Source organism: Tachypleus tridentatus, chromosome 7, assembly GCF_004210375.1.
Source record: "Tachypleus tridentatus isolate NWPU-2018 chromosome 7, ASM421037v1, whole genome shotgun sequence".
Taxonomy (NCBI): Eukaryota; Metazoa; Arthropoda; class Merostomata; order Xiphosura; family Limulidae; genus Tachypleus; species Tachypleus tridentatus.
The window spans coordinates 186036372-186063523 of NC_134831.1; the positions used below are offsets into that span (position 1 = coordinate 186036372).

General features: G+C 30.5%; 1 protein-coding gene across 5 annotated transcripts in view; it reads right to left on the reverse strand.

Annotated features, from left to right (window-relative positions):
• Nucleotides 1-27152, reverse strand: part of Remo (Remoulade) — a 104142-nt gene that overhangs the window by 16014 nt on the left and 60976 nt on the right. For all 5 annotated transcript variants that reach the window (XM_076516264.1, XM_076516267.1, XM_076516266.1 and 2 more), the window contains 9 exons: nt 21683-21754; nt 20597-20760; nt 18251-18618; nt 16701-16898; nt 15022-15177; nt 13536-13630; nt 11157-11421; nt 6641-6818; nt 6219-6323 (listed from right to left, as the gene is read on the reverse strand). In XM_076516264.1, coding sequence (XP_076372379.1) covers nt 6219-6323; nt 6641-6818; nt 11157-11421; nt 13536-13630; nt 15022-15177; nt 16701-16898; nt 18251-18618; nt 20597-20760; nt 21683-21754 — 1601 coding nt within the window. The remainder of the gene's footprint in view (nt 1-6218; nt 6324-6640; nt 6819-11156; nt 11422-13535; nt 13631-15021; nt 15178-16700; nt 16899-18250; nt 18619-20596; nt 20761-21682; nt 21755-27152) is intronic.

The following is a 27152-nucleotide window of genomic DNA, read 5'->3' on the forward strand; positions in this document are numbered from 1 at the left end:
AAATCCTTTGGTACCTGCCCACTATTCAAGGACTTACAAAAATAGTAGAAAGTGGCTCACATATCCAATCTTTAACAGATGCAAGCTTTCCTTTATTACCTCTAACATTTTATCTACACTTAATGTATTTTAAGAAATCCTTACTGTTAATTTTTACATTTTCAGCCAGTGCTTTTTTCACACAACCTTTCTAATGTCGTAATATCATGTTTCACCAAATTCCTGGAACTTCTATAATCTTCTAAATTTCCCATCATACCATTAAATTTAAATTACTTAAATTTATGATGTTTTTCTTTAATTTTAATAAATTTCTTGAACCAACCTGGTTTTTTATGTGTTGCCACCCTTTTTCTATAAGAAATAGGTCTAGTTTGAATATTTAAAAATTTTCCACATTTGATCAGTGTTTCTAAATACTTTACTGCCCAATGAACAAAAGATAATCTTGTTACATTCCTTTAAAATTACTTTTTAAAAATTTGTAATCAAAATAACATTATTCTTTATCAAAACACTGCAGCAAAACATTGAACCTAATAAAGCAATGAGCACTAGTCACCAAATGTTTCCTAATTTCCACCTTCTCAACCATTTCTATATTAGATGTTAACAATAAATCTAAAATAGCATTGTTTCTAACTGGTTAACAGTTTCGAAAAACCTTTCTCCCTCACAGTTTGAAAATAAAAGTCACCCACACTTATCATCTTGTTAACAGCTGAAATCTTAATCACACAGTAAAGTTTCTCATTAATTTCAACAGCATTATCTGATAGTCTGTAACAACTTGCCACTAAAATCATTTTACTTTTTATTTATTCACTAATAGAAACTCAAATAGATTCAATATCCTTCATAATATCTTTGATATCAACTTCAACAGATGTAACTCACATTTTACATACAAAGCCCTTCTTCCACCTCTCTTTAATACTCTATCCCTCTTAAATAACCTCTAACCTTGTATTACAAAGAAACTTCTGTTGTCAAAATCATCTATGTTTAACTATGTATCAGTCATTCCCATCTTATCAAAATCCATCATTTCTACTAGCAGTCTAAAGTCATCCATTTTATGTTTTATACTGTTAACATTAGAAGAGTAACAATCAAGCTAACCTTAAAACCATTTCACTTCTTCCACTAAATGTTCTTCTAAATCTAAGTCACTTGCATTTAGTTTATCTTGGCCCTCACCACTGTCTAATCCTAGTTTAGGACTTCTATTATAGCTGATTTAATAGCTCTTGCAAACAAGCAAGCCCCTACATTAATTAAATGTAAACAATTCATTCCAAAAAGCTCTCTTCCCCCTTTAAACTGATCCTACCATTTAGCCAGAAAATCTGCACATTCTTACATACTAACCAAAGCCTATTTAACCTAATACAGGGTGGACTATAAGCAAACTTACACAATTCATGAACCAATGATTTATTCATCATGTTATAGTAAACAAAATACACTGCACTGTTACTACAACGATACAAAGGTGAATGAACAAGCTATTTGATTCAACTTTCCATTCTTAAAGCAAATATTCAAGCTACTTGATGCACACAGACAATTTGTAATGCTGAATGTCAAGCAACAGATTTTCTTTTACATAATGAAAGTGGTATGAAAAATAGAAGACAGTGGAAGGATAAGCTATTACACCATTGTAAAATTTTTAATGTGACTTGGGTTAAATAACAAAAGAGTAACCAGATAAGGTAAAATTGATAAATAATTTAAGTTGATTTAAGTTTTATATTAGAGTTTAATGGTGTAATCATTATTACATTGATAGATTGGGTATAGAATGTGTAAGAGTACTTTTAGGATTAGCTATAATTTGTCTTACTGGTAAATCAAAAGACAAGTTAAATACATTGTTTTATCAAACAAATACAATCTAAAGACTAGTTAAGTGTCTCTTTGTATTTCAAAGATTATCTTGTTTACTTCACTTTAGCCTAATTTATAACCTACTTATAAACTGAATTTAAACCTGTGGATCCAGAATAAATGCATTCTGTTGTTACTGTTAATATCAGTATTACATAAATATCAAATAAGGTCTAGTTATTTGTCACTTCTATAAAATTATAGATAAAGTTAATTACTTTAGTGTGAGCATAAAGTGATAAAATATTGTAAATTGGAATAATAATTCAATAGAAATATAAAAAGACAATATAAAGACAAATTCACCCCAAATGCCACAATGCTGAGGTTGAGTTACAGATGGCATAAACTTAGTATACATTGTGGTGGATACTTGTTACCGGTAAACATGTTGACAAATAAAGTGATGCACTAGTATTGATCAAAATTGTTAACTAATGTATACATCAATTAAAATGTACAAAATATAATATAGCTAAATTTGAAATGCATTCAAAACAAGAGTAAAATAAAGAATACAATGACATTACTGCTAAGTTATATACCAGATTTGTCTGAGCTTCTTATTACATGAAACAAAATATTCATTTTTAGCATAAAACAAGGTATAGCAGGTATTTATGATAATTAATCTGACCAACATTGTTTCAACGTGATAAAATTAAAGTCCTTGACAGGAAGACAAAAATACATATCTGACTTTTTAACTTGCAATTTTATTGAGAGTTGTATTGGTCCATCAAAATAAATTAATGTTTTATATTTACAGCTATTTTGAAGTTTCCTGGGACACCCACACCAACTCTCACAGTAACACAGTTTGATTCAGATGAGTAGAGACTATATTAGAATTATAGATATTCAGATATGTATAATTTGTTGTTCTAATGCTGTGTTAATGATATTACTTCTTATTTACTTTTACAAATGACATTGTTGAAAGTATTCTAGGTGCAGTTGAAAGGTACAGCACACTATAAGTACTAAGAAGATATAGAAGGCAATGGAAGATAGTATCTAGTTGCCAGGAGGGTTGCAGGAATGTACCATGTTGATATTTTAATATACCACATTAATTGTATACTGGTAGTTCCATTATGTAACATCACCACACAGTAACAACATTTCTGGTAGTCCACACATTGAAGTAATAGTTTCATAGTCACTACCAAACCACTACTTTATTAATACATATTTACTACATAAATGTGTTTGCTGGGTTCCCACCATTTTTCTTTAAAAGTCCTTGAATAATGAGAAGATACTAAAGGACCAGAAGTTAGCTAATGTAGGTCACTCCTCTTTTTAAAGAAGGTAATAAAAATTGTCCTAATAATTATAGATCTATTAGTCTTACATCAATTGCTAGAAAAATGTTGTTTAGTTTGATGTAAGATACTTTGCAAAGTCATTTAACAAAGTTCAGAATTTTATTGGATAGTCAACATGGTTTCACTCAGGAAAAATTTTGCCTTACTTGGTTTGGAATTATTTGAAGAGGTTACTGTTCATTTAGATGAAGATAAGGATGTAGATTTGGTGTATCTGGATTTTCAGAAAGCATTTCACAAGGTTCAACATATCTTTATGAGTGTGGAGATAAGTTAGCTTTTTAAATAGAAAAGTATCTTGAGTTTAGTCAAATAGGGTTAATATCTGAAGTGGGTACCTCAAAACTCAAGTTAGAATCTTTTCTCTTTATTTATATCAATGATATAGATGAAGGAATGTTCAACATATTATTTAGATTTGCTGATGATATTAAGATATTGGGTGTTGCTAGCTGTGTGAGGAAGCTGCTGATACACAAAAAAGTTCAGATTATTTAGTGAGTTTGGCAAATAAATAGTATACAGGTTTTAACTATAAGAAATGCAAGATAATGCATGTGGGTTATTGTAATTTATATTATAACTTGCATGGGAATAACTTTAACAGTGTCATGAAAGAAAGGGATATTAGTGTAATAGTTAGTCAGTCTTTTAAGCCATCTAAGAAGTATGTTTTTGCTAGTAGTAATGCAAATAGGATTTTAGGTAGCATCTATAGAAATATTAAATACAAGTCTAAATGAAGAGGCTATAATTTCATTAAATAGGTCACTGGTTAGGCCACAATTGGAGCAATGTGTTCAGTCTTGGGCAAGTTACCTTAGAAATGACACTAATCTGTTCGAAAGGGTTCAGAGGAGAGTTATTAGAACATCACCTGGAATGGAGGGTTTGTCATATGAGGAGACACTAAGATATCTGAAACTTTTTTATCTTGAAAAAAGAAAGAATTACAGGGGATTTGATTGATGATATGTTTAAGACTAGAAAAAGAACTTATGAAGTTGATGCATCATTTTTTTCATATTTAATAACAAAAATAATAGGATTAGGGGATACAAATATAATTTTTTGCAGTGGGAAATATCTTCAGCTAGGACAGTTTTATTCTTTTAAGAGGGTGATTGGCATCTAGAATGGGTTACCTTTTAAATGCTGTTGAGATAGTAAATTTAAGTGAGTTTAAAAGAAGGTTTAACAACTATATAAATAATAAGAGCTGGCTTTAAGATTTCTAAAAAAAATTATAGTAATTTAGTTTAGACACTTTTGATGGACCAATAAATCCCTTGATGCTCCTAAACATTATATTATGATTTGCAAATTCCTCTTGAATGAAAATTTTCATCACATTAATGCCTGCAGGTTTACATCAATAAACTCATTTTTTTATTATTCTCCACACAACAAAATCCTATAAATAAGTGTGCTCAAAAATCCTCTTGTAAATATAGCTGTGACCTACCATTATTAGTTACCCACTCAGTTAATATATATGAAAATCACACAAGTTACATGAAATTCAAAGGAATAGCCATTTATCTTGGCTTATATCTTTGCAGTTTACGACACTTCAGTATGGAGCCTAATTAAAATAAATAGTAAAGGTAACTTAACCCCAAGACTTAAAATCCATGTGTTTATCAGGTCCTCTGAAAGAGTTGTCTTATGACAGCTTTGGTACTGTGACAAGTTGTGTTTATTAGAACTCGAAACCCTTCAAGCATGTCTGAAAAGCAGCCAACAATAAAGGCATTCAAAACAATCAGCTCTATACATTTGTTTATTTATTCAGTCATCAATGTAGCAATGTGTTTGGGTACTTGTTTAATATTGTTCTGTAAATTATAGGCAAATAGCATCTCACAATAACATATTTATACCATTATTTCAATGGGAAAATAAATTTCTGATTATGCTGTTTTGCCTAAAGTTACCTTTTTTTAAGAACACATCCCCAATATAAAAAGAGAGCTTACTATACTGTATACTCTGAAATATAGATAACGTGAAACCTATTCCTTCAATTCTTGTCACACAAGTTCACAATACTGTATGAAGCATCAAACTTACAAATTGTCTTTGATTTGGATTAAAATTGTTTGAGAAACATAACATATTTCAGGATATACTGCAATTCAAGCTTGCTTTCTAAAAAATACGACTGTTGGAAAATTGCGACTTTTTGTTGGTTAAGACTTGCTATGAGAAGAAACCTTGGTTTAGTGCTCGTATCTTGACAAGAATCTGAATAACAAGTTACAGTAATAAAATGTTTGACATAAAAAAGAAAAAAGAGTTAAAAGTTGCCAAGCATGAATGCCATAAAATCAATATTACTGTGCATATTGGACAGTCAACATTCAAAAATAAAAAATGTATGAGTAAATCATTACCAAAAATATCTTAAAACTTAAAATTATGTGGTTCACCCCTGGAACTAAGTCCATAGTGAGAGAGTTAAATATGAATGGTAAATTACTGATGCAAGGCAAAAAATACTTCTTAGTGTATTTCTGTAAAGTACTGTATATGAGCACCTTATTATTTTAGTGTTCAAGGTATATAAATGTGCTCTTCCTTTACTGGATTACTGCACTGGGTCAATGTTGTCATGATAATGTAATTAAGATAAATAAAAAAATATCAGATGCAAATGTTATTACACCTATAATAATAATGCTTATCAAGTTAAGATTACAAAGCAGAGAAAACACCATGATGTTTTTTCTTCTAGGTTATTGTAATGTAGAACAGAAATGATCACTAATTTATACATTATCATTAACTGTGTAGTTACTGCAGTACCAGTAAAATAAAAAATGATCCATACATGAGTGATGTAAAGCTTGAATAATTCTTTTGAAGAAGTTCCTGCATGTATCAACCAATATTGTCATATCATCATACTTAGGTAATATCATATGTACACTTGTGATTAGTGTGTTTCACAGTTATTGTATCATGTTTGTGTTATATTTTCTGTACACCTACCATTAGTATCCTGGTTCCACCAAACTGGTGTGATATCATTTGTGTAAAGCGGTGCAGTCAAAGTTACAACAACAGGATCTGTTAAGTTTGTAAGAAAAACTCTGGCTGAAAGAAACAAAAATGCTAATTATTAAAAAACAAAACAAAAAACAACCATTCTTTGATTTTCAAATTTGTCATTGCACCATCCCCAAAAATCATTAATCTGGGTAAAAAAAGACACAAAGATAAAATATTTATAACAAATCACTTTTTATACTTTTCTATTAATTTATCCAACACTGAAAATACAGATACTCGTAACATACACTTGTATTAGCTCAATAAAATAACATTTTTAAAGAGAATTTGTTTAAGTAATGTTTCTTAACAATCCCAAGTTTTAATTAACTTTTGTTTCTTAAAGAGAGAATTGTACTTACCAACTTTACTGGTTATAACAGCTGAGGTGATGTCCTTGTGTCTAGCTAATTCTGCTGGCCGTGGAAACAAGATACTGTCTTGAAAAACAAGAAACTGTAATTTGTGACTGGTTAAAGCTTTGGAGGAATCTGTCTGTCGAAATAATGAGGGCGGCAAATAAATGGAAGCATCAAGACTCTGAAAGAAAAACTTCCTTTGTTGGGAGAATACTATGCATCATTCACATGGCACAAGACAAAGGAGAAACTGAAAAGCTGATGTGGACTTTGTGGGTCAAAAAATTAACGATACTTTACAGAAACAGAAACTAAAATCATAATGTTATTTTAGATAAATTAAGATTAATTTTATTTCATTACTAATTTAAAATATGGTACTGATTGTAATGTAAATTCTCACCAATTTTATGAACTTTAGGTAAAGCATATAATCTAGGTAACATAAAGTTACTTAGAACTAAAGCTTAGATTTCTTGAGGTATTAATGATATAAAGTTTTTAATTTTTTTCTTTTACTACTGTATGGAATTTATTGGATTAATTCTGATGTTCTCTTACAGATCTTCTTCAATAATTCTTCAGTTTTTAAATCTTAACTTTTCTATTAATTAGTAATAGATGGAACAGAATGTTTTGAGATAAACTATATAAATTTGATTGTATGATTTGTAAAGTTATATAGAGATGTTCACTCTGATGATGACAACACAGTGAGATGTTGAAACATGTAGAGTGCATTATACTGTTCTCCGTCTCTCAGTATCTTATCTGTTCTTCATTTTAAACATTTAATCTGTACTATTAAACATTGGCTTTAGTTCTTTAATACATCTATGTGAAAACTTATACAAGTGTAGTGCTAATCTTAATGATTAAACATTTGAATATATAATGGATTTAAACAAACAGAGAACAAATTTTCAAATAATGGCTTTTAAACTGCATTGAAGTAATTTGCTATACACAAAAATATTTATAATTATAGAGCACTGTTGTCATTGTCCACCTGACAATGAATGTGTTCATTTGTGCACTACAAACATCACACACATCCTTCGAATGATACTCAAGGTTACATAATACAAAACTGTAATGAAACAAACATCAGTTAAATTTTATGAGTTCTGGTTTGATTGTTCTTAAGCACAAAGTTGAACAAGAAGCTATCTGTGCTCTTCTGACCATGGTTGTTGAAACCTGGTTTTCAATGTTGTAAGCCTACAGATTTAATGTTGAGTCACCAGGGGGAGGTATAAGTTAAATTAAAAGTGTTTCTTGTTTAATGGCTATTAACTGGTTTTATATTAATTCTCTCACAGTCAGTATTCTTTTAAACATTTTTCAATGCAAGTCATTGTGTTACATTCAAAGTTTAATTAACTCACTCAATGCGGGCTAGGTCTACATGACTGACCACATGACTTCATTGCTCTTGTTTAAAGTATTTTTTGATTTAATACTTCAAACTTTCAATATAGTGTGTATATCTTCACAAAAGTTGGCAGTCTTTCAGTTAATATAATAAGCCTATACCATAGAAAAAATCATATTTTTAGTGAAGTATTTTTAATAACATAAAATAAAAATTTGTCCATGAATATGTTGAGTTTTTTCTAATAGTAATTTTTCATGTTAAAATTTAAAACACTTTTTCTCATCTCAAAAATCTCTAATTTTCTTTGTGTAATCCCTAAAACCTCCTAAATACATTTCAGATTTTTGTTTTCAGTAAAAGTTTATATTCTATCTGTTATTTTCTCTATCCTAACTCCTAACAACTTTGTTCAATTTGATCAACCATGTTACAATAAAACCAAAACAAGACTTTTTTTTCTTTCTAAAAAATACTTCAAATTGTAACATGAAACTACATTCATTTATCCTAAGTGGCTCTATGTTTGTAACAGTATACATGTATTTATAATTAAATATTACTGTTTTATTGCCCTTTGAATTGTGTCTAACTACTGTTAATGCCATTATAAATTAAAAGTACCAGGGCATGTGCAGCTCACATTATGCTGTTAAATTACATTACCCACAAGCTACCACATCTAGCACAAGCAGCTTGTATATGTGCCTCGTGAAACATTCTTCTTATTATTAGTTATTTTACTTACTGTATTTCCTGGCATCAAAGATGCTATTTTTTTCCCCAAAATAAGTTTCAAAATTTTACCCTGCATCTTTTGGGCCAAAGGTTACATTGCTCATTGGCCTAAACCTAAGCCTAGGGGAAGCATTTCAATACTAGACAGTAATCCAAGCTCCTCTATATCACCCAGAATGAAATGTGTAAGTTACTCAGTATTAAATAAGAAACAAATAAACAAGAACAGGTCACCGTACATATGGTGATGTTTATTGGCACTCTTTTTAACTCCTCAAGCTTAGAATAATGCTATTACTGGTAACAATACAGATATTCCAGTGGAAATATAAGGTATATACTTTCAAAGGTAGATATCATAAGCATATAACTCTGTGACAAGAGTTGTTACAAATTCATCTAAGCTATGAATGATGGTAGTGCTCTGAGTAAAACTGACATTTAAACATTGATAATGTAATTTTATATGATATGTCATTTGATAGATAAAAACCTCAAATTTCTATTGGTTATAGGTAACATATAATTAAATGAGAACTATTAACGAATTATAAAAAAGAGGATGTGACAAGTGTGTGTGTGATTTTCTATTCAATAGATCTGTCACCAAAACAATTGAAGACTATAAAGAAATATGGTTTGTCTGAGCAATGAAAACTTTATAGAGAGTAATTTACATTTAATTTCTACTTTTTCAATGTGTGGTAGAAAAAACAAGGATGACGACATGGAGAAAATGTGTTACCTGTGTCACACTGAAGGGAATTAATGTGTGGTAGAAAAACAAGGATGATGACATGGAGAAAATGTGTTACCTGTGTCCCACTTAAGGGAATCAATATGTGGTAGAAAAACAAGGATGATGACATGCTGAGAGAAAATGTTACCTGTGTCACACTGAAAGGAATCAATGTGTGGTAGAAAAACAAAAACATGGAGAAAAGGATGAAGGGAATTAACGTGTGGTAGAAAAAACAAAAATTATGACATGCTGAGAGAAAATGTGTTACCTGTGTCACACTGAAAGGAATTAATGTGTGGTAGAAAAAACAAGGATGACGACATGAAGAAAATGTGTTACCTGTGTCACACTGAAGGGAATTAAGGATTTTTAAATATTGCATTGTAAAATTAAAACTTACATATTATTAAAATATGGATTATTTGCTGAGATTTTCTATTCTAACTAGTACAATGTAAGACAAATGCACTTTGATAAAATTTTGAATGTAAGACACTAATACTTTGTGTGGTGCATAGTAAAGTGTACACATAGTGGTAGGGTTAAATGCCTTTACTATCAGTGTATGTGAATATTAAATAACAATAGCTAGAATTAATGATATGGTACAGAAAATGAGAAATAAACTGTGAATATTTATCTTCAAACAAACTTTGATATTCATTTAGGTGGTTCCTGAGGTTATGTAAATGAAATATGAAAACTATAAGATGAAGAAAAGTATTTGTATACTTAAAACCAAAATCACCTTACATGTGAACTATTCAGAATTTAAAGGCAAATAACTACTATAAATAACTGTTTTTATTAGGAAGATGTAATAAAAATAATGTCATTTGTGTGTACAAGATGCTTATAATCTTTGTAACAAAATGTTACCAGGTTTTGTAAGGATATTTCATAATTGTTGTATGTATTTTGTATAAATGTCCTTCACCAGCTGAGGTGATGTGAACTGTGTCATCCTGATGAGAAAGGGTTAATAAATTTGCTAGAATTTAGTGAAACAATACTTAAATGTCTGTATTATAAACTAAGCAAAAAAATAATATTTCTACACTTCATAACATGTTATTTACTTTCTACTTTAATGTTATTTCTCTTCCTTAGTATACTGGTTTTTGGTTTTCCAAACAAGTTACATTATACCTTCACAGTATTATCCAACCCTCTGAGATATCTGTTGGTAACCTTGTGTCTATTTATTTGGAACTTTATTTTTTAAGGAAAACATGCACATGTCAAAAATGTTAGTGGTTTGCTATGACACTGTAAGTTGTATATAAACTACATTGTGCTCATATACTATCATCTTAGTTGTATGACCTATATGAAGATGACTTTAGTTGAGTGTCACCTTAGTCAGTAGAACCTTCTCATTTGAAAACTTCTAATAATTAATCACACACACAAAATATCCATCAATTATGTATGTGCCTAAAGGGGTACAAAATAACAAATCATACAGGGTTAACTTCTATAAACTATTTAGAATATTATGTACAATCAGTAAGCATTTTACACATTTATAAATTAAATAAAGAACAAGAAAAAGGATGTCACGGAAAAAAAATGACACGACTTTTAGAAATCATCAACTTGTATCTCTTATGTCATGAAACCTGGAAGAAAGTAGAAACAGAGTAAGTTTAATAAAATCTTACTTGATCTTCATTGGTTCTCCTCAACGTGCTGATGTTGACTGTATGACAATGAAGTGATTTATCATTGAAAAAACCACGACTACTGGGCCAAAAGTGTTGACTGTCAGTTGACTGGCCAGGCATTCTGATTGTGTGTGATATACATGCCATTCCTTGAAACACTTCAGGTTTTATAATAAATTCTTCCATGACAAGATTTTTCCGATAACGATTTAAGGCTGTGTCAATTGAAAGCTCTGGTAACTGTCTGAGAACTCCAACTAGCCTGAATTATATAAACAATTAACAAATGAATTTTATACTTTAATAGCTTACAAGTTAAAATATAGCAAGGGTCACTGTTGAAGAACATATCTCATTATAATAAAATAATAATAATTTTATTTTCTAAACTTGGACATTGCATTTTCATCAAGGTACACGAAACACTGTTGATTTTTTATTACAGTGTTATCAGAGGAATGTAGTTTGTTTTTTCTGAACAACTACATGCTTAAACATTTTATTACTAAAACATCAGCAGTCTTAATGGAATATAATGAACAAATTAAATTTAAAATATAATTTCAGTTTTAAAAAAATAACATGAATGTATGATTTATAATTCATGGAAAATAATTTAAAGTATCTTTATCAGAGTGTATGTCGCTTAACAAAATAAGATATTGTAGGAAAGAAGAATCAACTTGAAATATGTATATAGATACTGTAGACAATAAAGAATAAATTAATAATACTAATTCATACTAGTAGGTCTAGAAATTAAAAGTTAATTTCAAAAGCTATCTAAGAAAATTAAACTCATAAGCTAAAATTTGAAAATAATAATCCTATCAATAAAAAACTAATAATTTACAACAGGAAAAGTTCAACTAATTTTTAAAGCTGAAGATATGAAATAACTATCTATGTTTTCAGAATGTGAAGGAACGCAACTGGATAGCAAGGAAAAAAAGTACTAAGGAAAGCTACTAGATAACAATGAAAAATATTAGTAAAAACTGTAGAACAACAGGAAATAAAATTAAAAGGAAAAGCTCTTAGATAACACAAAATAAGATTAGAAGGGAATGCTCATGGATATTAGTAAAAGTACAAATATGTTAAATAGTAAACACAAAGAACATGTTTTTGACATGTTTTAAATAGGTAAGTAGGTATTCAATGGTTATCGGCACAAAGCTACAAGGCTATCTGTGCCAGAAAAGATGTAGTACAGTACAGGTAGACATGTTTTAGATGTCACATTCTAATACATTTCTAGAGAACTTCATGATGAAAATCATTAGAACAAAGGACAACCACAGAAACAGAACAATACACTAATACATCAATTTCTGTTTCTAGTGCCAAACTGCATTGAAACCATATGATTAATGGTATTTATAATGTTTTATATAATATGGTTTAAATAAGGGCTTTAAAGTTTCTAAATTAGATGTAGAGGATTATTATGATATTTTATAAATAAATACAACTGAAGAAAAATCTCAAACAATTTTTAATTTTTGTTAATCATTACACGTATTTTATTTAATGTATTATAAAATGTAATATTTGAAACTTTCAAAAATACATGCATCAAATAGACTGTGTGCGAAGAAGTAACCATGTCTTCAAGGAGTTAGTACAAAAGTAAAGCTGAATAAAATAAGTAATTAGATATAATAATAACAAATATCTAATATTTGTTATGCAACTTAAAAACTATTAAAATTAAGAAAAATGTTGAATATCAGATTCATTTCTTTTCATTTTAATACAAGTACAGTATTTTTTGGATTTAAACTGATGAAATAATCATTTCAAATAAAACTGGAATATTATTTAAGCCCCCTAGTGCTTTCCCCGAAGATAGGTGTTCATGACAAGCAACTATTTTTGCCATCATTTTGATAGATTTAACCCTCCTTACTTTTTCAATTTTAATACATGTTTTTTAATCTTTATCTTGGCATACAGAACAAATACTTCAACAGTACTGACTAGTGCACCAATCTCTTACATAAAGTTCTCAAACTAAGTATATGCTAAGTACAAGAACAATCAACATAAATACAATACATTTTTCCAGCAAAACACCTGAAACAATAATAAAAACTGTTAACTGTATCCATTCTCTATATGTTTATTTCATTATGAACATGTATCAAAAGTAGTCGGAATACATTATTAATACTAAATCTAGTTTATTTGTGTCTTACTATACATATGCAATACAATCCCACAAATCAAAAATTCGATAGTAAGTCCATTTAAAACTAACCTTAAAATATGCTCTAACCTGTATTTGATAAATTAGTGATTTTAGCCACCTAGAAAAAAAGACATTTAATGAGAAATAATACATTAAAAACAGTTTCTTTCTACAACATTTACCTTGAACAAGATCTATCTTCAGTCTGTGCTGCTCGCAGGAGACGTCGATCGACATTCATTACTGCATTAATAATATCCACTAACATTTCAGCAATCTTTAAAAAAAAAAGACATTTAAATATTTTAGGTTGAATGTATTGATCAATCAATTCTACATAAGTTAGCAATGATGGGTGAAAACTACTATTATTTTAGTCAAGTTCATACCACAAAAGTTCTGAGCTGTCAGAAATTTATTATAACACATAACATTTTCAATCCTCAACATATAACCATGCCAAAAATGTCATGAAACCTATTTAAAGTTTTACATGAGTCACCCAGCATGCTGAGAAGAGAACTCAATGAGTATATTTTTCTGACAACTAGGGTAACATAGGATAATTTTTTTTTATGGTTAAAAACATGAAGGCAAGCATGAAAATAGTAATTATTGTTGTTGCTTCACTTTTATAGCAAAATTCACACTAGACAATTTGCACTTCTGTTTAATGCAAGGAATCCAATCCCTGATTTTAGAATTGTCAGTCTCAAAACTTATCACTGACTCATAAGGTGACAACAAGGATTACTCCAAACAAACTTCATCAGAAAAACCTAGTACAAAATGTTGTTAAGTAGGATTTCCTAATAGTGATTTAACTTGACTTGTTACAACTTGAAACTGTTTTTATTATACTTAAGATGCCCCTAATTAAAATCTACTCTTCATCTCTTAATAAAAAACAACAACTGCTTTTTGTGACTTTATATTTTCTTTATTTATATATCATAACTTTCCAAATGAAAAATATTCCAAATGTGTAAGATAAATTTATTGGGGAAAAATTTAAGACAAAAAATATGCAACAAAAGTACTCTTCATTTTTTTAACTCCCATAATAATAATTGGAATATTGTGGACATTTTGTTTCAAAATAAAAATTATAATTTCAGACTTAAGAATTACTTATTACATCACTGTTTTGATTTACACCTTCAATGAAATTAAATAAAAAGGAAAAATATAAGACCATTTAACTAGTTGATCCAAAAACTCAACCACAAGAAAAAGTTTATAATGAATTAATTATACAAAAATGGTGTTCATGACATGTTGTAATGATATACAAATGAGTGTGTTCATAGCCTGTTGTAATGATATATAAATGAGTGTGCTCATGGCCTGTTGTGATGATATACATATGAGTGTGTTCATGGCCTGTTGTAATTTTATACAAATGAATGTGTTCATGGCCTGTTATGATGATATATAAAAATTAAGATGGTTCTGTAGACCAATAATTAAGCATACTAACAAAGATCAAATTCAACCAAAGTCAGAAAAAATGTCCATAAGTTCAAAAGATATAATGGGAGAATACCTAAACACAAAATATATAAAAAGTGAATGAAATTCATTCCCATACAGAATTATATATTTCATTTAGTAAAGAACTAAACAAGCATTACTACACACAACTACGAAAAAAACACAACAAATTACCTCTTTGTATTCAGGAACAAATTCCAGATAATTCTCAAGAGTTCGTGCAATAAAAACAATGTCCATTTTGTCATGAAGCCTGTCACCATTACCTGTGTAGTTTCTCAATCCATTTACACTGTCAACAATGTTGGTTTTACTCAAGCTCAAGTTTGTCTGAAACCAAAATATATTTTCATTACACTTATAGATGTTATTTCAAAATAGCTTAAATTTACTGTTGTTTCATTTGTCTGTGACAGAATATAAAAGTTAGACCATTCTTAAGAGTTTTTCAGAATCACAATTTTTGAAAAAGATCAGCAGAAAATGATAATTTTTTATAATTTTCTGTTAAACTCATGAGGCTTCAAGTTACTACAGAGTTGATAAACTAATATATTTAGCAAAATACTACAAAGATGCACCCCAAAAAAATTAAAAACAGAAAAAAAACTGTCCAAATTAGCAGCAGTATGCATTCATTTAAATTACTTTTAACACTATGTTCCATAGTGCTATATTGTTATCAATAATCAATTCTAATTTTTTTGTTGTTGTAATGGGTTGAAATACTCAGGATTTGATGTGCTTGCTTTTAATCAAATACAGCAAAAACATTATTAATTTCTACTTGTCTTTAATATCAACAGTCTTAACTTCAAGTTGCAGCATGGTTCATAATCATTCAGCAACTAAGCTAGTGATTAATGATGGTAAATAATTTATACAAGTCAACCAATCACTCAAATGACCATACTTGTATCTTTTTTTTTTTCTTGCATAAGTACAATCTTTCATCTGTAAAATGAATGTTTTAAAAAATTCAGTTTTGCATGCCAAAGAATTGATTTGTAGCATGTTTTTAAGATTTAAATAAATATTACGTTTTTATGCTGGCACCATTTCAAACTCCTACAAGCATTAAAAATGTTTTATTACTGTGAGAACTCATAATGGATTTTTTTTTTTCACAGTAGTTACATAGCCGTGCCTATCATTTTCTTCTTTACTCAAGTGATAACCTGTACAAGAATATAGGCTATTAAATACAAGCATGTTATCTATGCATCATATATATATAGAGGCAAACAACAGGAAATGTTTGATGAAATTATGTCATAATGAGTTTATAAAATAAAAATTTAACATGAGCACAAAAATACTAGAAATTAACAGAGATAATACTTATCATTCCCCTGAAGAAGATAACTCATATTTTTTGTTTGAAATGTTTGATTATATTTTTATGCAATTACTTAAACACTGTGAAAATGAAACCAGTCTTTTCATTCTGCAAAACTCTAATCTGACTGAAAAGTATAAGGTTCAGATAACTCACCCTGAAATGGTAAAGTTATCTACACTTATGTTTTAAATAACTCACTCTGAGACAATAATGTCACCTACACTCAGGTATCAGAAAGTTCACTTGAGACAATAAAGTTACTTTCACTTATATTACAGATAATTCACCCTAAAACAAAAAGTTACATGTGCGCAGTTATACGAGCATTCATTTGAGACAGTAAAATTAACTACACCCAGGTTAAAACCTTACATACAACCATACTTTATACAACAAATTTAGTGACAATATGACACTAGGATTTAGAACAGCTCAAAAATATTTTCAAGATAATTCATGAGATTACAAGTTTCAAAGATAAGAGTATATACATTAGTTTGTTCTTACTTACTTTAGAAAACTGATACAAAACGTTTGTTACTTCAGAAACATAAGGACACCCTGAGGTATTCAAGTCTTCCCACACACCTTTTGCAGTGCAGGTATGATAAGCATGTGCAATTCCATATCCTAAGGCACCAGATGGTGTTCCCATACACTGAAGTTGCACAGTTATTCCTGCCAGTGTTTCGGGCCACACATACTGCCCCTGTAAAAATTAAACATCTTGTTAGGCAGTTTCAGTAATCAAATTTTAATACTAATCATTACTTCGAATAAATAGTACGGATATATTTCATTTGTTACCTTTAACATGTTTCTATTTTATGCTTAAAATAAACTCTGAAATAATGGTGTAAACATTTGTAGCTTGAAATAAATATTAAAAAAAAATTTTTACTATGAAATATAGTGGATGTAAGAGGAACAGATGAAGGTAACATTAGATATAATCAATATCTGATCTGTCCTAGGAAAAGAATACAACTCAGAAACATATATACCTTTAGAATAATAATATATATTTGAAAGGAACAGATAAAGCAGCAAAAAATGCACCTCTAGAATGCCACCTTGTACCAAAGGAACAAATAATAAAATTTCCAAATATATGTCTTTAGAATAACAACTTACACATAAAGAAACAAACACTACAAGTTAAAAAAGTTCCAATACACAAACACCTTTAGAATGAGAACTACTAAAGAAAACTTTATATAAGAGAGCTAAGCTACAACAACAAGAAGCACATATTTCCTCTCTCTCTCTGTTTATTTGTATATACAGGGCGTCCAAAATGAATATACCAAAAACAAATATGAATAACTTTATTGTTATTTGAGATAACAACAAAAATTGAATATAAATACACGTAGTTTGTAAGTTATATTACAATAATTTTTGTTTCCTTTCTCTGATGACTGAACTGTTACTGGATATTCACATTTACACGTACTACAAGAGTTCATAATTCCATAACTCCTAGAAACTCCTGGCTTGTTACAAAGAGCTATCTTTCAACAGTTTGGAGCACCATCTCATTTTCCTATGACTGTTAAAGTGTTTCTACATCAAATCTTTTCAGAGTATTGGATTGGTATGGGACAGGACAACCTATCAAATGATCCATTTGTTTGTCCAATTTAACCCCTTTAGATTTTCTGATCTCTCGGGCTTTTTGGAAACAAGTTTACAATAACAAAGAAGATTTTGAAAAACTGAAAAGTTAGACATATGATGCTAACTTATTGTATTGGAAAGTGCTTTCTCAGAATTTGAATGCATAATTAGATTAATTACAGTAAATGATGGAAGACACATAGAAATCCATTAATAATTAAAACTTACAAACCTACTACTAGTATTTATATACAATTTTTGTTGTTATCTCAAAATAACAAAAAAAATATTTAACCCTTAATTTGTGTATATTTGTTTTTGGACACCCTGTACATATATGACAATATCAAAAGTATCAAAACCCTTAGAATAACAAAACCACACAGAAACAAGATAACTGTGTTAATTTCTTTAAAAACGTTTGATAAACCACACTTAAACCTTATTATCTGAAGTAACAGTGCGTGGACAACGACCAGCATTTTCAGCAACGACAACAATTTTGATACTAAGTGATTCATTCCCTCTTGATGTCTCTACATGACACATCCATGACCCAGAGTGACTTGTCTGAAGCTGCCTCAATGACAGGGAACTAACAATGACACTTTTGTCTGCATTCATATGTTGTTCAATCAGAACACTTCCCAGTGGATCTGCTATGACTGTTTCACCATTGTGAATCCAGGTTAAGTGAGTATCTTGTTCTATATTGGATACACGGCACAAGAAGGTGAGAGAATCACCTGCAAAAACCAGCTGGTTGGCTTTTGGCTGCAATTCAAACACTGGCAATTGGAGAGGCCAATCTGAAAAATTAAAATTCAATATAATATTATATACAGCTTACTAAGGTTGATAAGTTCCCATATATAAAATGATAAACAACATTTATACGAGAAAAATTATATCTCTTAACACCTATCACACTGTTGACTTACACATTTAAGTTGTATATTTTGTTACATTACTCTTCAATAATAAAGCTACTAAATTACACTAACTTACAATGCCATCACTATTATCACAGTTGGTTTCCAAGTAAGTTAACAGTAACCAAAGATAATGAATTTTACAGTTCATAATGTTGTTAACTTATTAATAATAACACAATACTACACTTTCTTGCTTAGCAACTAATAACTCTAACTTCACAAACCAGCATCACTTGTCAATAACAGTATTTTAAAACAAAAAGGCTGCAAACCTATAGTGATGCAGCAAAACTGTATTAACTGATTAAACACAAGGAAAATTTTAACTCACGAAGCAATTATTTCATACAATAATTCATATACATTGTGTAAGCACTAGATAGTGCTGAACAACAGCCTGATATCTTGTGATAAATATATAGTATGTAACAGTAAAAAAATATTAATTTTATCTGAATCTCATTTATATTTCTAATCAATTCACACACAGATTATATCCATAAATGTGCACAATACATTTGGCAGTATCTTTCAACTCACTGTGCATAACTACATCTTCATAAACAATTCTAAGTACATTAACACTTTAATGAGTGCTTACACAAGGTAATATTGTTATATTCTTAATTAACAAGTTAATAGTAAAATATAAGTGTTTATAATGAATATAAAGTTACAGATAACTTAATCTTTGCCAACTTTAAACTTTCCTTTATTCAGAAATTATGTAACACTAATTTGCCATCACCTCTAAGTTCTCATGCACAATGGGCATTTTAAACAACAAAAACTGAAATGATATGTCATCATCTGTGTTGAATCAAAATTAAACTGTTACTACTTTACTATGTTAAATCATGATTATTCTTGTGCCACATTACCAAGTTGAATAACAAGTAATCTGTCACTACTTTACTGTGTTGAATCATGATTATCCTTGTACCACATTACCAGGTTGAATAACAAGTAATCTGTCACTACTTTACTGTGTTGAATCATGATTATCCTTGTACCACATTACCAGGTTGAATAACAAGTAATCTGTCACTACTTTACTGTGTTGAATCATGATTATCCTTGTACCAGATTACCAGGTTGAATAACAAGTAATCTGTCACTACTTTACTGTGTTGAATCATGATTATCCTTGTACCACATTGCCAGGTTGAATAACAAGTAATCTGTCACTACTTTACTGTGTTGAATCATGATTATCCTTGTACCACATTACCAGGTTGAATAACAAGTAATCTGTCACCACTTTACCATGTTGAATCACAAGTAACCTGTTACCACTTCATTGGGTTGAATCACAGGTAACCTGTCATCACTTTACTGTGTTGAATAACAGGTAACCTGTTACCACTTTACTGTATTGAACATCAAGTAATCTGCCACCACTTTACTGTGTTGAATCACCAGTAACCTGTCACCACTCTATAGTGTTGAATAACAGGTAACCTGTCACCACTCTATAGTGTTGAATAACAGGTAACCTGTCACCACTTTACTGTGTTGAACCTCAAGTAACCTGCCACCACTTTACTGTGTTGAACCTTACGTAACCTGCCACCACTTTACTGTGTTGAATCACTGGTAACCTGTCACTACTTTACTGTATTGAACCTTAAGTAACCTGCCACCACTTTACTGTGTTGAACCTCAAGTAACCTGCCACCACTTTACTGTGTTAAATCACTGGTAACCTGTCACTACTTTACTGTATTGAACCTTAAGTAACCTGCTACACACTTTACTGTGTTGAATCAGAATCAACTATAAGCCTCTTCTAAATTTTGTTACTTGTAATAAGAAAGACATGTAAAAAAAATGTTTACAAAAATATTCTTACTACAATGCATGTCATGTTTTTTCATTTCAACAAGCTGGGTATTCTCAAACTCATGTGGAATCTTGCAAGTAGATTTCAGAGTTATTCGATTTTTGTCCAACACCGCCCAAGCAACAAGCCACCATAACTGGCAATCACAAATTAATGGATTTTTTTCTAGATCTCTGCAAAACAAAAGAAACAAGTGCAAATTGAAATATAAAGAAAGAACTTATAAATTATATTAATTTGTAATGATCATAATTTAATAGGAATTATCAAACAACAGAATAGAACCTATTTGTATTTTGCTGTTGCCAAATCTTTAACGTGGGTACACTAATTAACACACTCGTTGTAAGGATCAGGCAGCTGGACAGCACAGAAATTGTCAATTAGTTGTATAAAACATTATTGACAACAGTCAAATGTTTCTACACACAAGCATGCTGGAGAAAGTAATCATAGTAGTAGACACAAAGTGGTTCAGGCTCCCTTCCCTAGATACTTGGTCACTAATACAACACATGGTCATAAAATTCAGCCTATTTCATTCTAACTTTACCATTTTACAGAGATAACACTTGTTCTGCCAATGGGTCTATGGCTTTGATGTTGCAGAATATGCAATATATTAAACTCTAACATTTCTTACTTAATGGGAAATGTTGGATTTACTTCAGTGACTAATTCTAACCATGTAACTGTCAGTAATTTTCATTCAGACACCAGATCCTGAGTGAAAGGATTAGCAGAAATACATTTTGATGGAAGATATTGGTTTAATCAACTCACAAATCCAGCAAAAAGCAAATGTCTAGAGTCCATGTGTAAGAACACACATCATGTTTTGTGTATTTGATGAAAATGATTGTTTTTAATTGTGTGTTACACAATGAAATTTATTTATTTATTTTCTCAATTGGTCTAAGACTAATTCAGTATCACTTTGTAATATAACCTGTTTTATAGCAGATATATAACTTTAGGAAAATCAGTTTAAACTGAAAATATCACTTGTAATTTAAAGAATACAAAACTCACAAAACTCCAGATATGCACAAATATATAATTATAATTTTTACTTCTGTCATGATATATACTTACATTATTCTGAGTGATGGTAGTTCCTTGAAGGAACCTTCTGGAATCCTACTAATTGCATTTCCACCTAACTCTCTTTAAAAAAACAACAACAACAAACAAACATTTAATAATGTTAAACAGTACTAAACTTCCAAATTAACAACCTAAAAGAATTGAGTGAGAAATGTGTATATGTAAAACATCATGTGTAAAAAAGTGAGACTACTAATTAAAAAATTATGCAAATAAAAATGTGATTAATAAATCATTTACAAAACAAATTAAACATTGACATAAATGTGAACAAATTTCAAAAAGTATTGAGATAAGTAATGAAAAAAGAAAATTAAAAATTATAAGTCTAAACTGTTCAACAACAACAAAAATAATTATACAATTTAATTAAAATTTTAATTTTTTTAAAAATTCTGATTCATTGGTTGATGTTTGGGGGGAGGCATGTCTTAGGACAAGTTGTGTGAAACACCTTGTTAAAATGTCAAGTACAGGCTTATCTTGGTACGTACCTGAAATGTTTCACGTGTTCTTGTGTACACTCACTGAGAAAGTGCTTGGTTTATCATATGTCAGTTTGGTCACAACTGTCACAAAGATTAAAAATAAGCTTAAATATTCAAATGCACAGGCAAGATTATTATTAACAGGAAGGACTGATAATGGGCAAGAGTTGCATCTGTTATTACGTCTGCTACACATACAGTTGTAAGGTGGCTTTGGAGGAGTAACATTTTTATGTCAGTGTCTCATTTTTAAGAAACAAGTGAGTAATTAGGAAATATGATTAATATTACTGTTCTGTTTTATGATATGAATACACAGTAGAGGAGTGACATGTGTGTGTGGAAAGGGTATTAAATAAATATAAGGGAAATGTATTCATGATTAGTGGCAGTAAAAGTAGGTTAACTGAAGTGACTTAGAAAATGTGTTATAGGAACTGTCTGACATGCTGGTCTCAGAATTACTAATATGATTTATACCAGGCTGTTTTTGACAAGATGATTATGAATGTTTGTTGTTTGTAATTTATACTTTGTACGATGAAAAACATTTTTAATTCATGTATATGGCAAGAGATTTTAATCACAGTGAGAATACAAGACCATTGTTATATAACAACTATGAAAATCTACAGTGAACATACTGCTGATTCTTTACAAAAAATACTTTCTGAACTGCAACTAATGGAAGGGCATTCCTGATCTGAACAGTTATGTGAGAAATATTAAAATAAAAATGTGTATTCAAGTAACTGTTTCAGTTTTCATGCACGTAATCTTGCATTTGGTTGATGTTCTTGCAAACAGAATTCAGCCAGGTCTAGCCTACTTTAAACAAAATCACAGGGGTTATTCAATAAAAGTTCATAAACTGACCATTTGGACTTCTGTATTGTTTCTTCTTAAGACATAAGAAGATGAACTGAAATTTGTCTCTCTTAAAAATGTTTATAGCAGATTTGAGGGGGTAACCAGAAAACTACTTAAAGTTTATCAAGCAGATTTGCATTTGGTTGATGTTCTTGCAAGCAGGCCTACTTTAAACAAAATCACAGTTATTCAATAAAAGTTCAAACTGACCATTTGGACTTCTGTATTGTTTCTTCTTAAGACATAAGAAGATGAACTGAAATTTGTCTCTCTTAAAAATGTTTATAGCAGATTTGAGGGGGTAACCAGAAAACTACTTAAAGCTTTTATTCAAGACAGAAATGGACAAAATAATAAAGCTAATTTAATTATTGGTTTTCATGTCAATTTAAAATCCATGTGGTCACAGTGATGTTGGTGCCACCATCCATTAACATTACTCTAATAACCTGAAAACACTATGGGCTATGGAATTTGGAGTTCACCTATGCAGTAAAATTTGTATAACTTTGGAAATATCTCTGTTTTTGCTGCAGTGAGTCATGAACCCACTGGGTGATCTTTGAACTCTACAACAGGAATATTACATAAAAAGTAATACATATTACTTTTTAAAAAAAGAAACCACTGTAAATAAAAGCTTCTGAGAAGGTGTGATAGTTACTTGAACTTTGATCCCAGGCTCTATGGGATTGCACCAGTACTCTTACATCTGCTCATTCAAACCCTCCTTGTTCTATTGGAAACCATTTCTCTGTGGTAAAAAAAACTTAATTTATTTGTGTCATAGCTATATTTCATTCTTCTTATGGTGTGTATTTGAATTGTTTTCCAACATTATGTCTACTCAAAAATATCTCATCTTGAAACTTATCTGGTGATTATAATTTTGCCTGTGAACACCAAAGACTAAGTGACAAAGAAATATTCTAGTGCCATGGCCAAGTTATTACCATTGTGTTTCTTTCTTCAATTTGATGTTATGTTTGAAAACCATAGCCACAGAAGATTGTTATCTGGGACTATATACTACAGTGGAGAGAAGAAACTGTGGGTGAAGTAAAAACACAATGTGAAGGCCAGAGGTATCCCCCTCTCTCAAGACCAGTAGATTTAGCCAGCCAAGGAAAGAACTATGTAAGAATTGTCAAGTCATTCCCTGTACAGGGAGGTTGAAAGAGCACATAGAAAACATCTCAGCTGTTTTATCAACTTGATCTCTCTTAATTACCTTCTACATACAGAAAACATAATAAGGTAAAGGTGGGATACTTAAATCTACCTGCATGATCAGCTGTTAATTGGTGTTGTCTGTGACTTGGTAGAAAGACAAGGTGCGTGTGTCAGCCAAAGTTCAACCAACATCTTGCAGACCCTTAGGGTTATCTGCAACATTCCAAACTGGTGAAGTGGGTTAACGTTCTGAAACTATTTTAGCAGCTAAGACGAATGCATTATCTAATTAAAAGAATACCTATATGTCACACCATGCTGCTGACAACTCTGTATGAAGCCATCATATTGGTTAAGATCCATGTACCTACATATTATCAAATGAAGGAGAAAGCCTCCCTCACATATTGATGGTATTTCTCACATATGATGGTTGAGAAGCTGGAAATAGTGGCAAAGTTAAGCAGAATACGACAGCCCACTAGTGTTCAAAGAAAAAGATTTGCACAACTGCTTCAACTATTACAGGAAAGTTGTATTCTGGAATGGGTGGACTCAGAGACAAGTATGCAATATGTGATACTTAGTGTGAATGGTTCAAAGCTGAATTTAATGGTCATAAACATAGGTTCATGAGAATAGAGGGAGTTACAAAGAAGATCTGAAGTAACTGGAAAGAAAGGCTTTCTTGAGCATGTCATTCATTGATTATAAAAAATGAAAAATCTAGTTAAAACTGCACAGTTGACAAAAATATATCAAAGTAAATAATAGGTTGAATAGCTGCTAACTTTTTATAGATTTTTATTTAAAGAAGGAAGACATTTCGAGCTGGCACTCTTCATCAGATTGTACAGTTTACAACAAAGATGGATGTATAGAATTCAAAGAACTTGTGTACTACAGTGTTTGGAATGTTGAGTATGAAAAGATAACCAAACAGCAATTAAAATTTAAATAAAAAATGGAAATCTCCAGGAAATAAAAGCTTTCATTTAATCCTAATGGTTGTAAGGACTCCAGACTGTAGGTTAGTCTTCTCTCCAGTTGTTCTCTTATACCTGATGAAGTACTAATAAGTCCTTGACTGTGTGGTCATTAATGGTGAAACGTTTAGGTGTATCTTGGTTCCACAGTTTAATATGGTTTAGATGTTATTGTACTTGAGTCACTGAGTCTGTGGTCTGTTTGTCCAGGGTATAAAATATTGCATCTTTTGGAAATTATGCATTCAGTGGTACATGAAAAGGACTGTTTTATGCCAAAAGTCATGTTTTTTCCTCGTATGTGTGAGGTGCTGTTTGTATGTGGGCAGGTGACACACCTGTTTCATTTACATATGTGAGTGCCTGGAATATCCTTTTGTTTTTGTTGAAAGTTACTTTGCATAATTTCTCTTAAGTTTTTGTCATGTCTTTAAAAAATAATGGGTGGGCTGTTGTAAAGAGATTTGGAAGGAGGGGTCTTCACAAAATATTGTGTAACTTTTTTGTATAATATCTCTAACCTTCTTGGTTGTATGTTAGCACAAGTGGAATATGATCAGTGTGTTTTCTCTTGGTAGGACTGAGTGTTTGCTCCTGAGTATATGAGATGGCATTGCTGGCTGCATTATAGTGAGAGAATCAGAGTAGTGTCTTTTAGAAAAAAACTTAATGTCTTTACATTTAGATTTATAATTATTATCATCATTACAGAGTACTGAAATATCCTCATCAAGACTGTCCATTTATCTTGGATAGTGATGATTGAATTAATGCACGACTGTAAAAGATGCATGATAGTATGAAGATTTTAACTGCCTGTGCTGGTTGTATGCTAAACATTCCTCAATCCCAACACTGCATAACAAAGAAGGAATTGCTACCTGTATGGTATGAAGTTCGCTCTTCAAGTACACCATAGCTAATGAGCTTTAAAAATCCAGAACATGCAACTTAACATTGAATTAAAATGTGAAAGGAATATAACTTTTCTGTACAATACTGATGATGTACACAGCAATGGAATGCTTATGGACCTATGTGTCAACTAATGAGGGCATATCCATTTGGTGAGCATTTGGCTCCTGAATCCTGTAAACACTAAGACCCATAACAACAGTAGTGTTGAGGGAAACTGCAAACAGTGTCTATTCAAATAACTATTCAAAAGAAAGAATCAAGACACTGATTGGAAGCTACATGATAATCACTAAGGTATACCAGAAAACATAAAGCTGATGCACCGAACATCTGGCATCAGTTACTTAGAATTGAAGAATGGAGTATAATACCATCACTATGAACCAAAAAAGTGTGGAAGCCAATTTGTGATGCAATTAGTCCTTCTTGGAAATTTAAGATAGGAAATATATCAAACTTTATATAATCCAGGAATTAGAAGCCACTGGAAGATTTACAGAGTCTCAATGGTGTTTCAAGTTCTTTTCCTGGCTAAGTAATGTAAACAGTTTACCTTATGATTTTCCCAGAAGAAATGTGACTATATATATATAAAACAAATAAAGCAAAGAAAATGTGGTTCTCTTTTGCAAAGAATATCACTGGACATATATAGTATTCTATCAAAAAATGATAAAGATTATCTGTATGTGTCAAATGTAATCTATTACTTCACTAAGTGGCCTCAAACTCTCATCCATGTTTTGGGCCAGTTGGCTACTGCCTGTTGGGTAAGCAGTGGATTATACAATTCAGAGAACCTGGATTAATAAGTAAACATCAACAATTAGCAGTTTGAACAAGTATGGAGAAAACATACATTTCATGATATCACCCTCAATTGTGCAGCTTGTATATCAGTTATTCAGTAAGGTCTCTGTATGTCTAAAGAGGTATTATGACAAGATTGGTAGCAAAATAAATTTTGGAGACTATTGATTGGAAATGTCTAATGCATACATACCTAGACTGTACAAGACACTT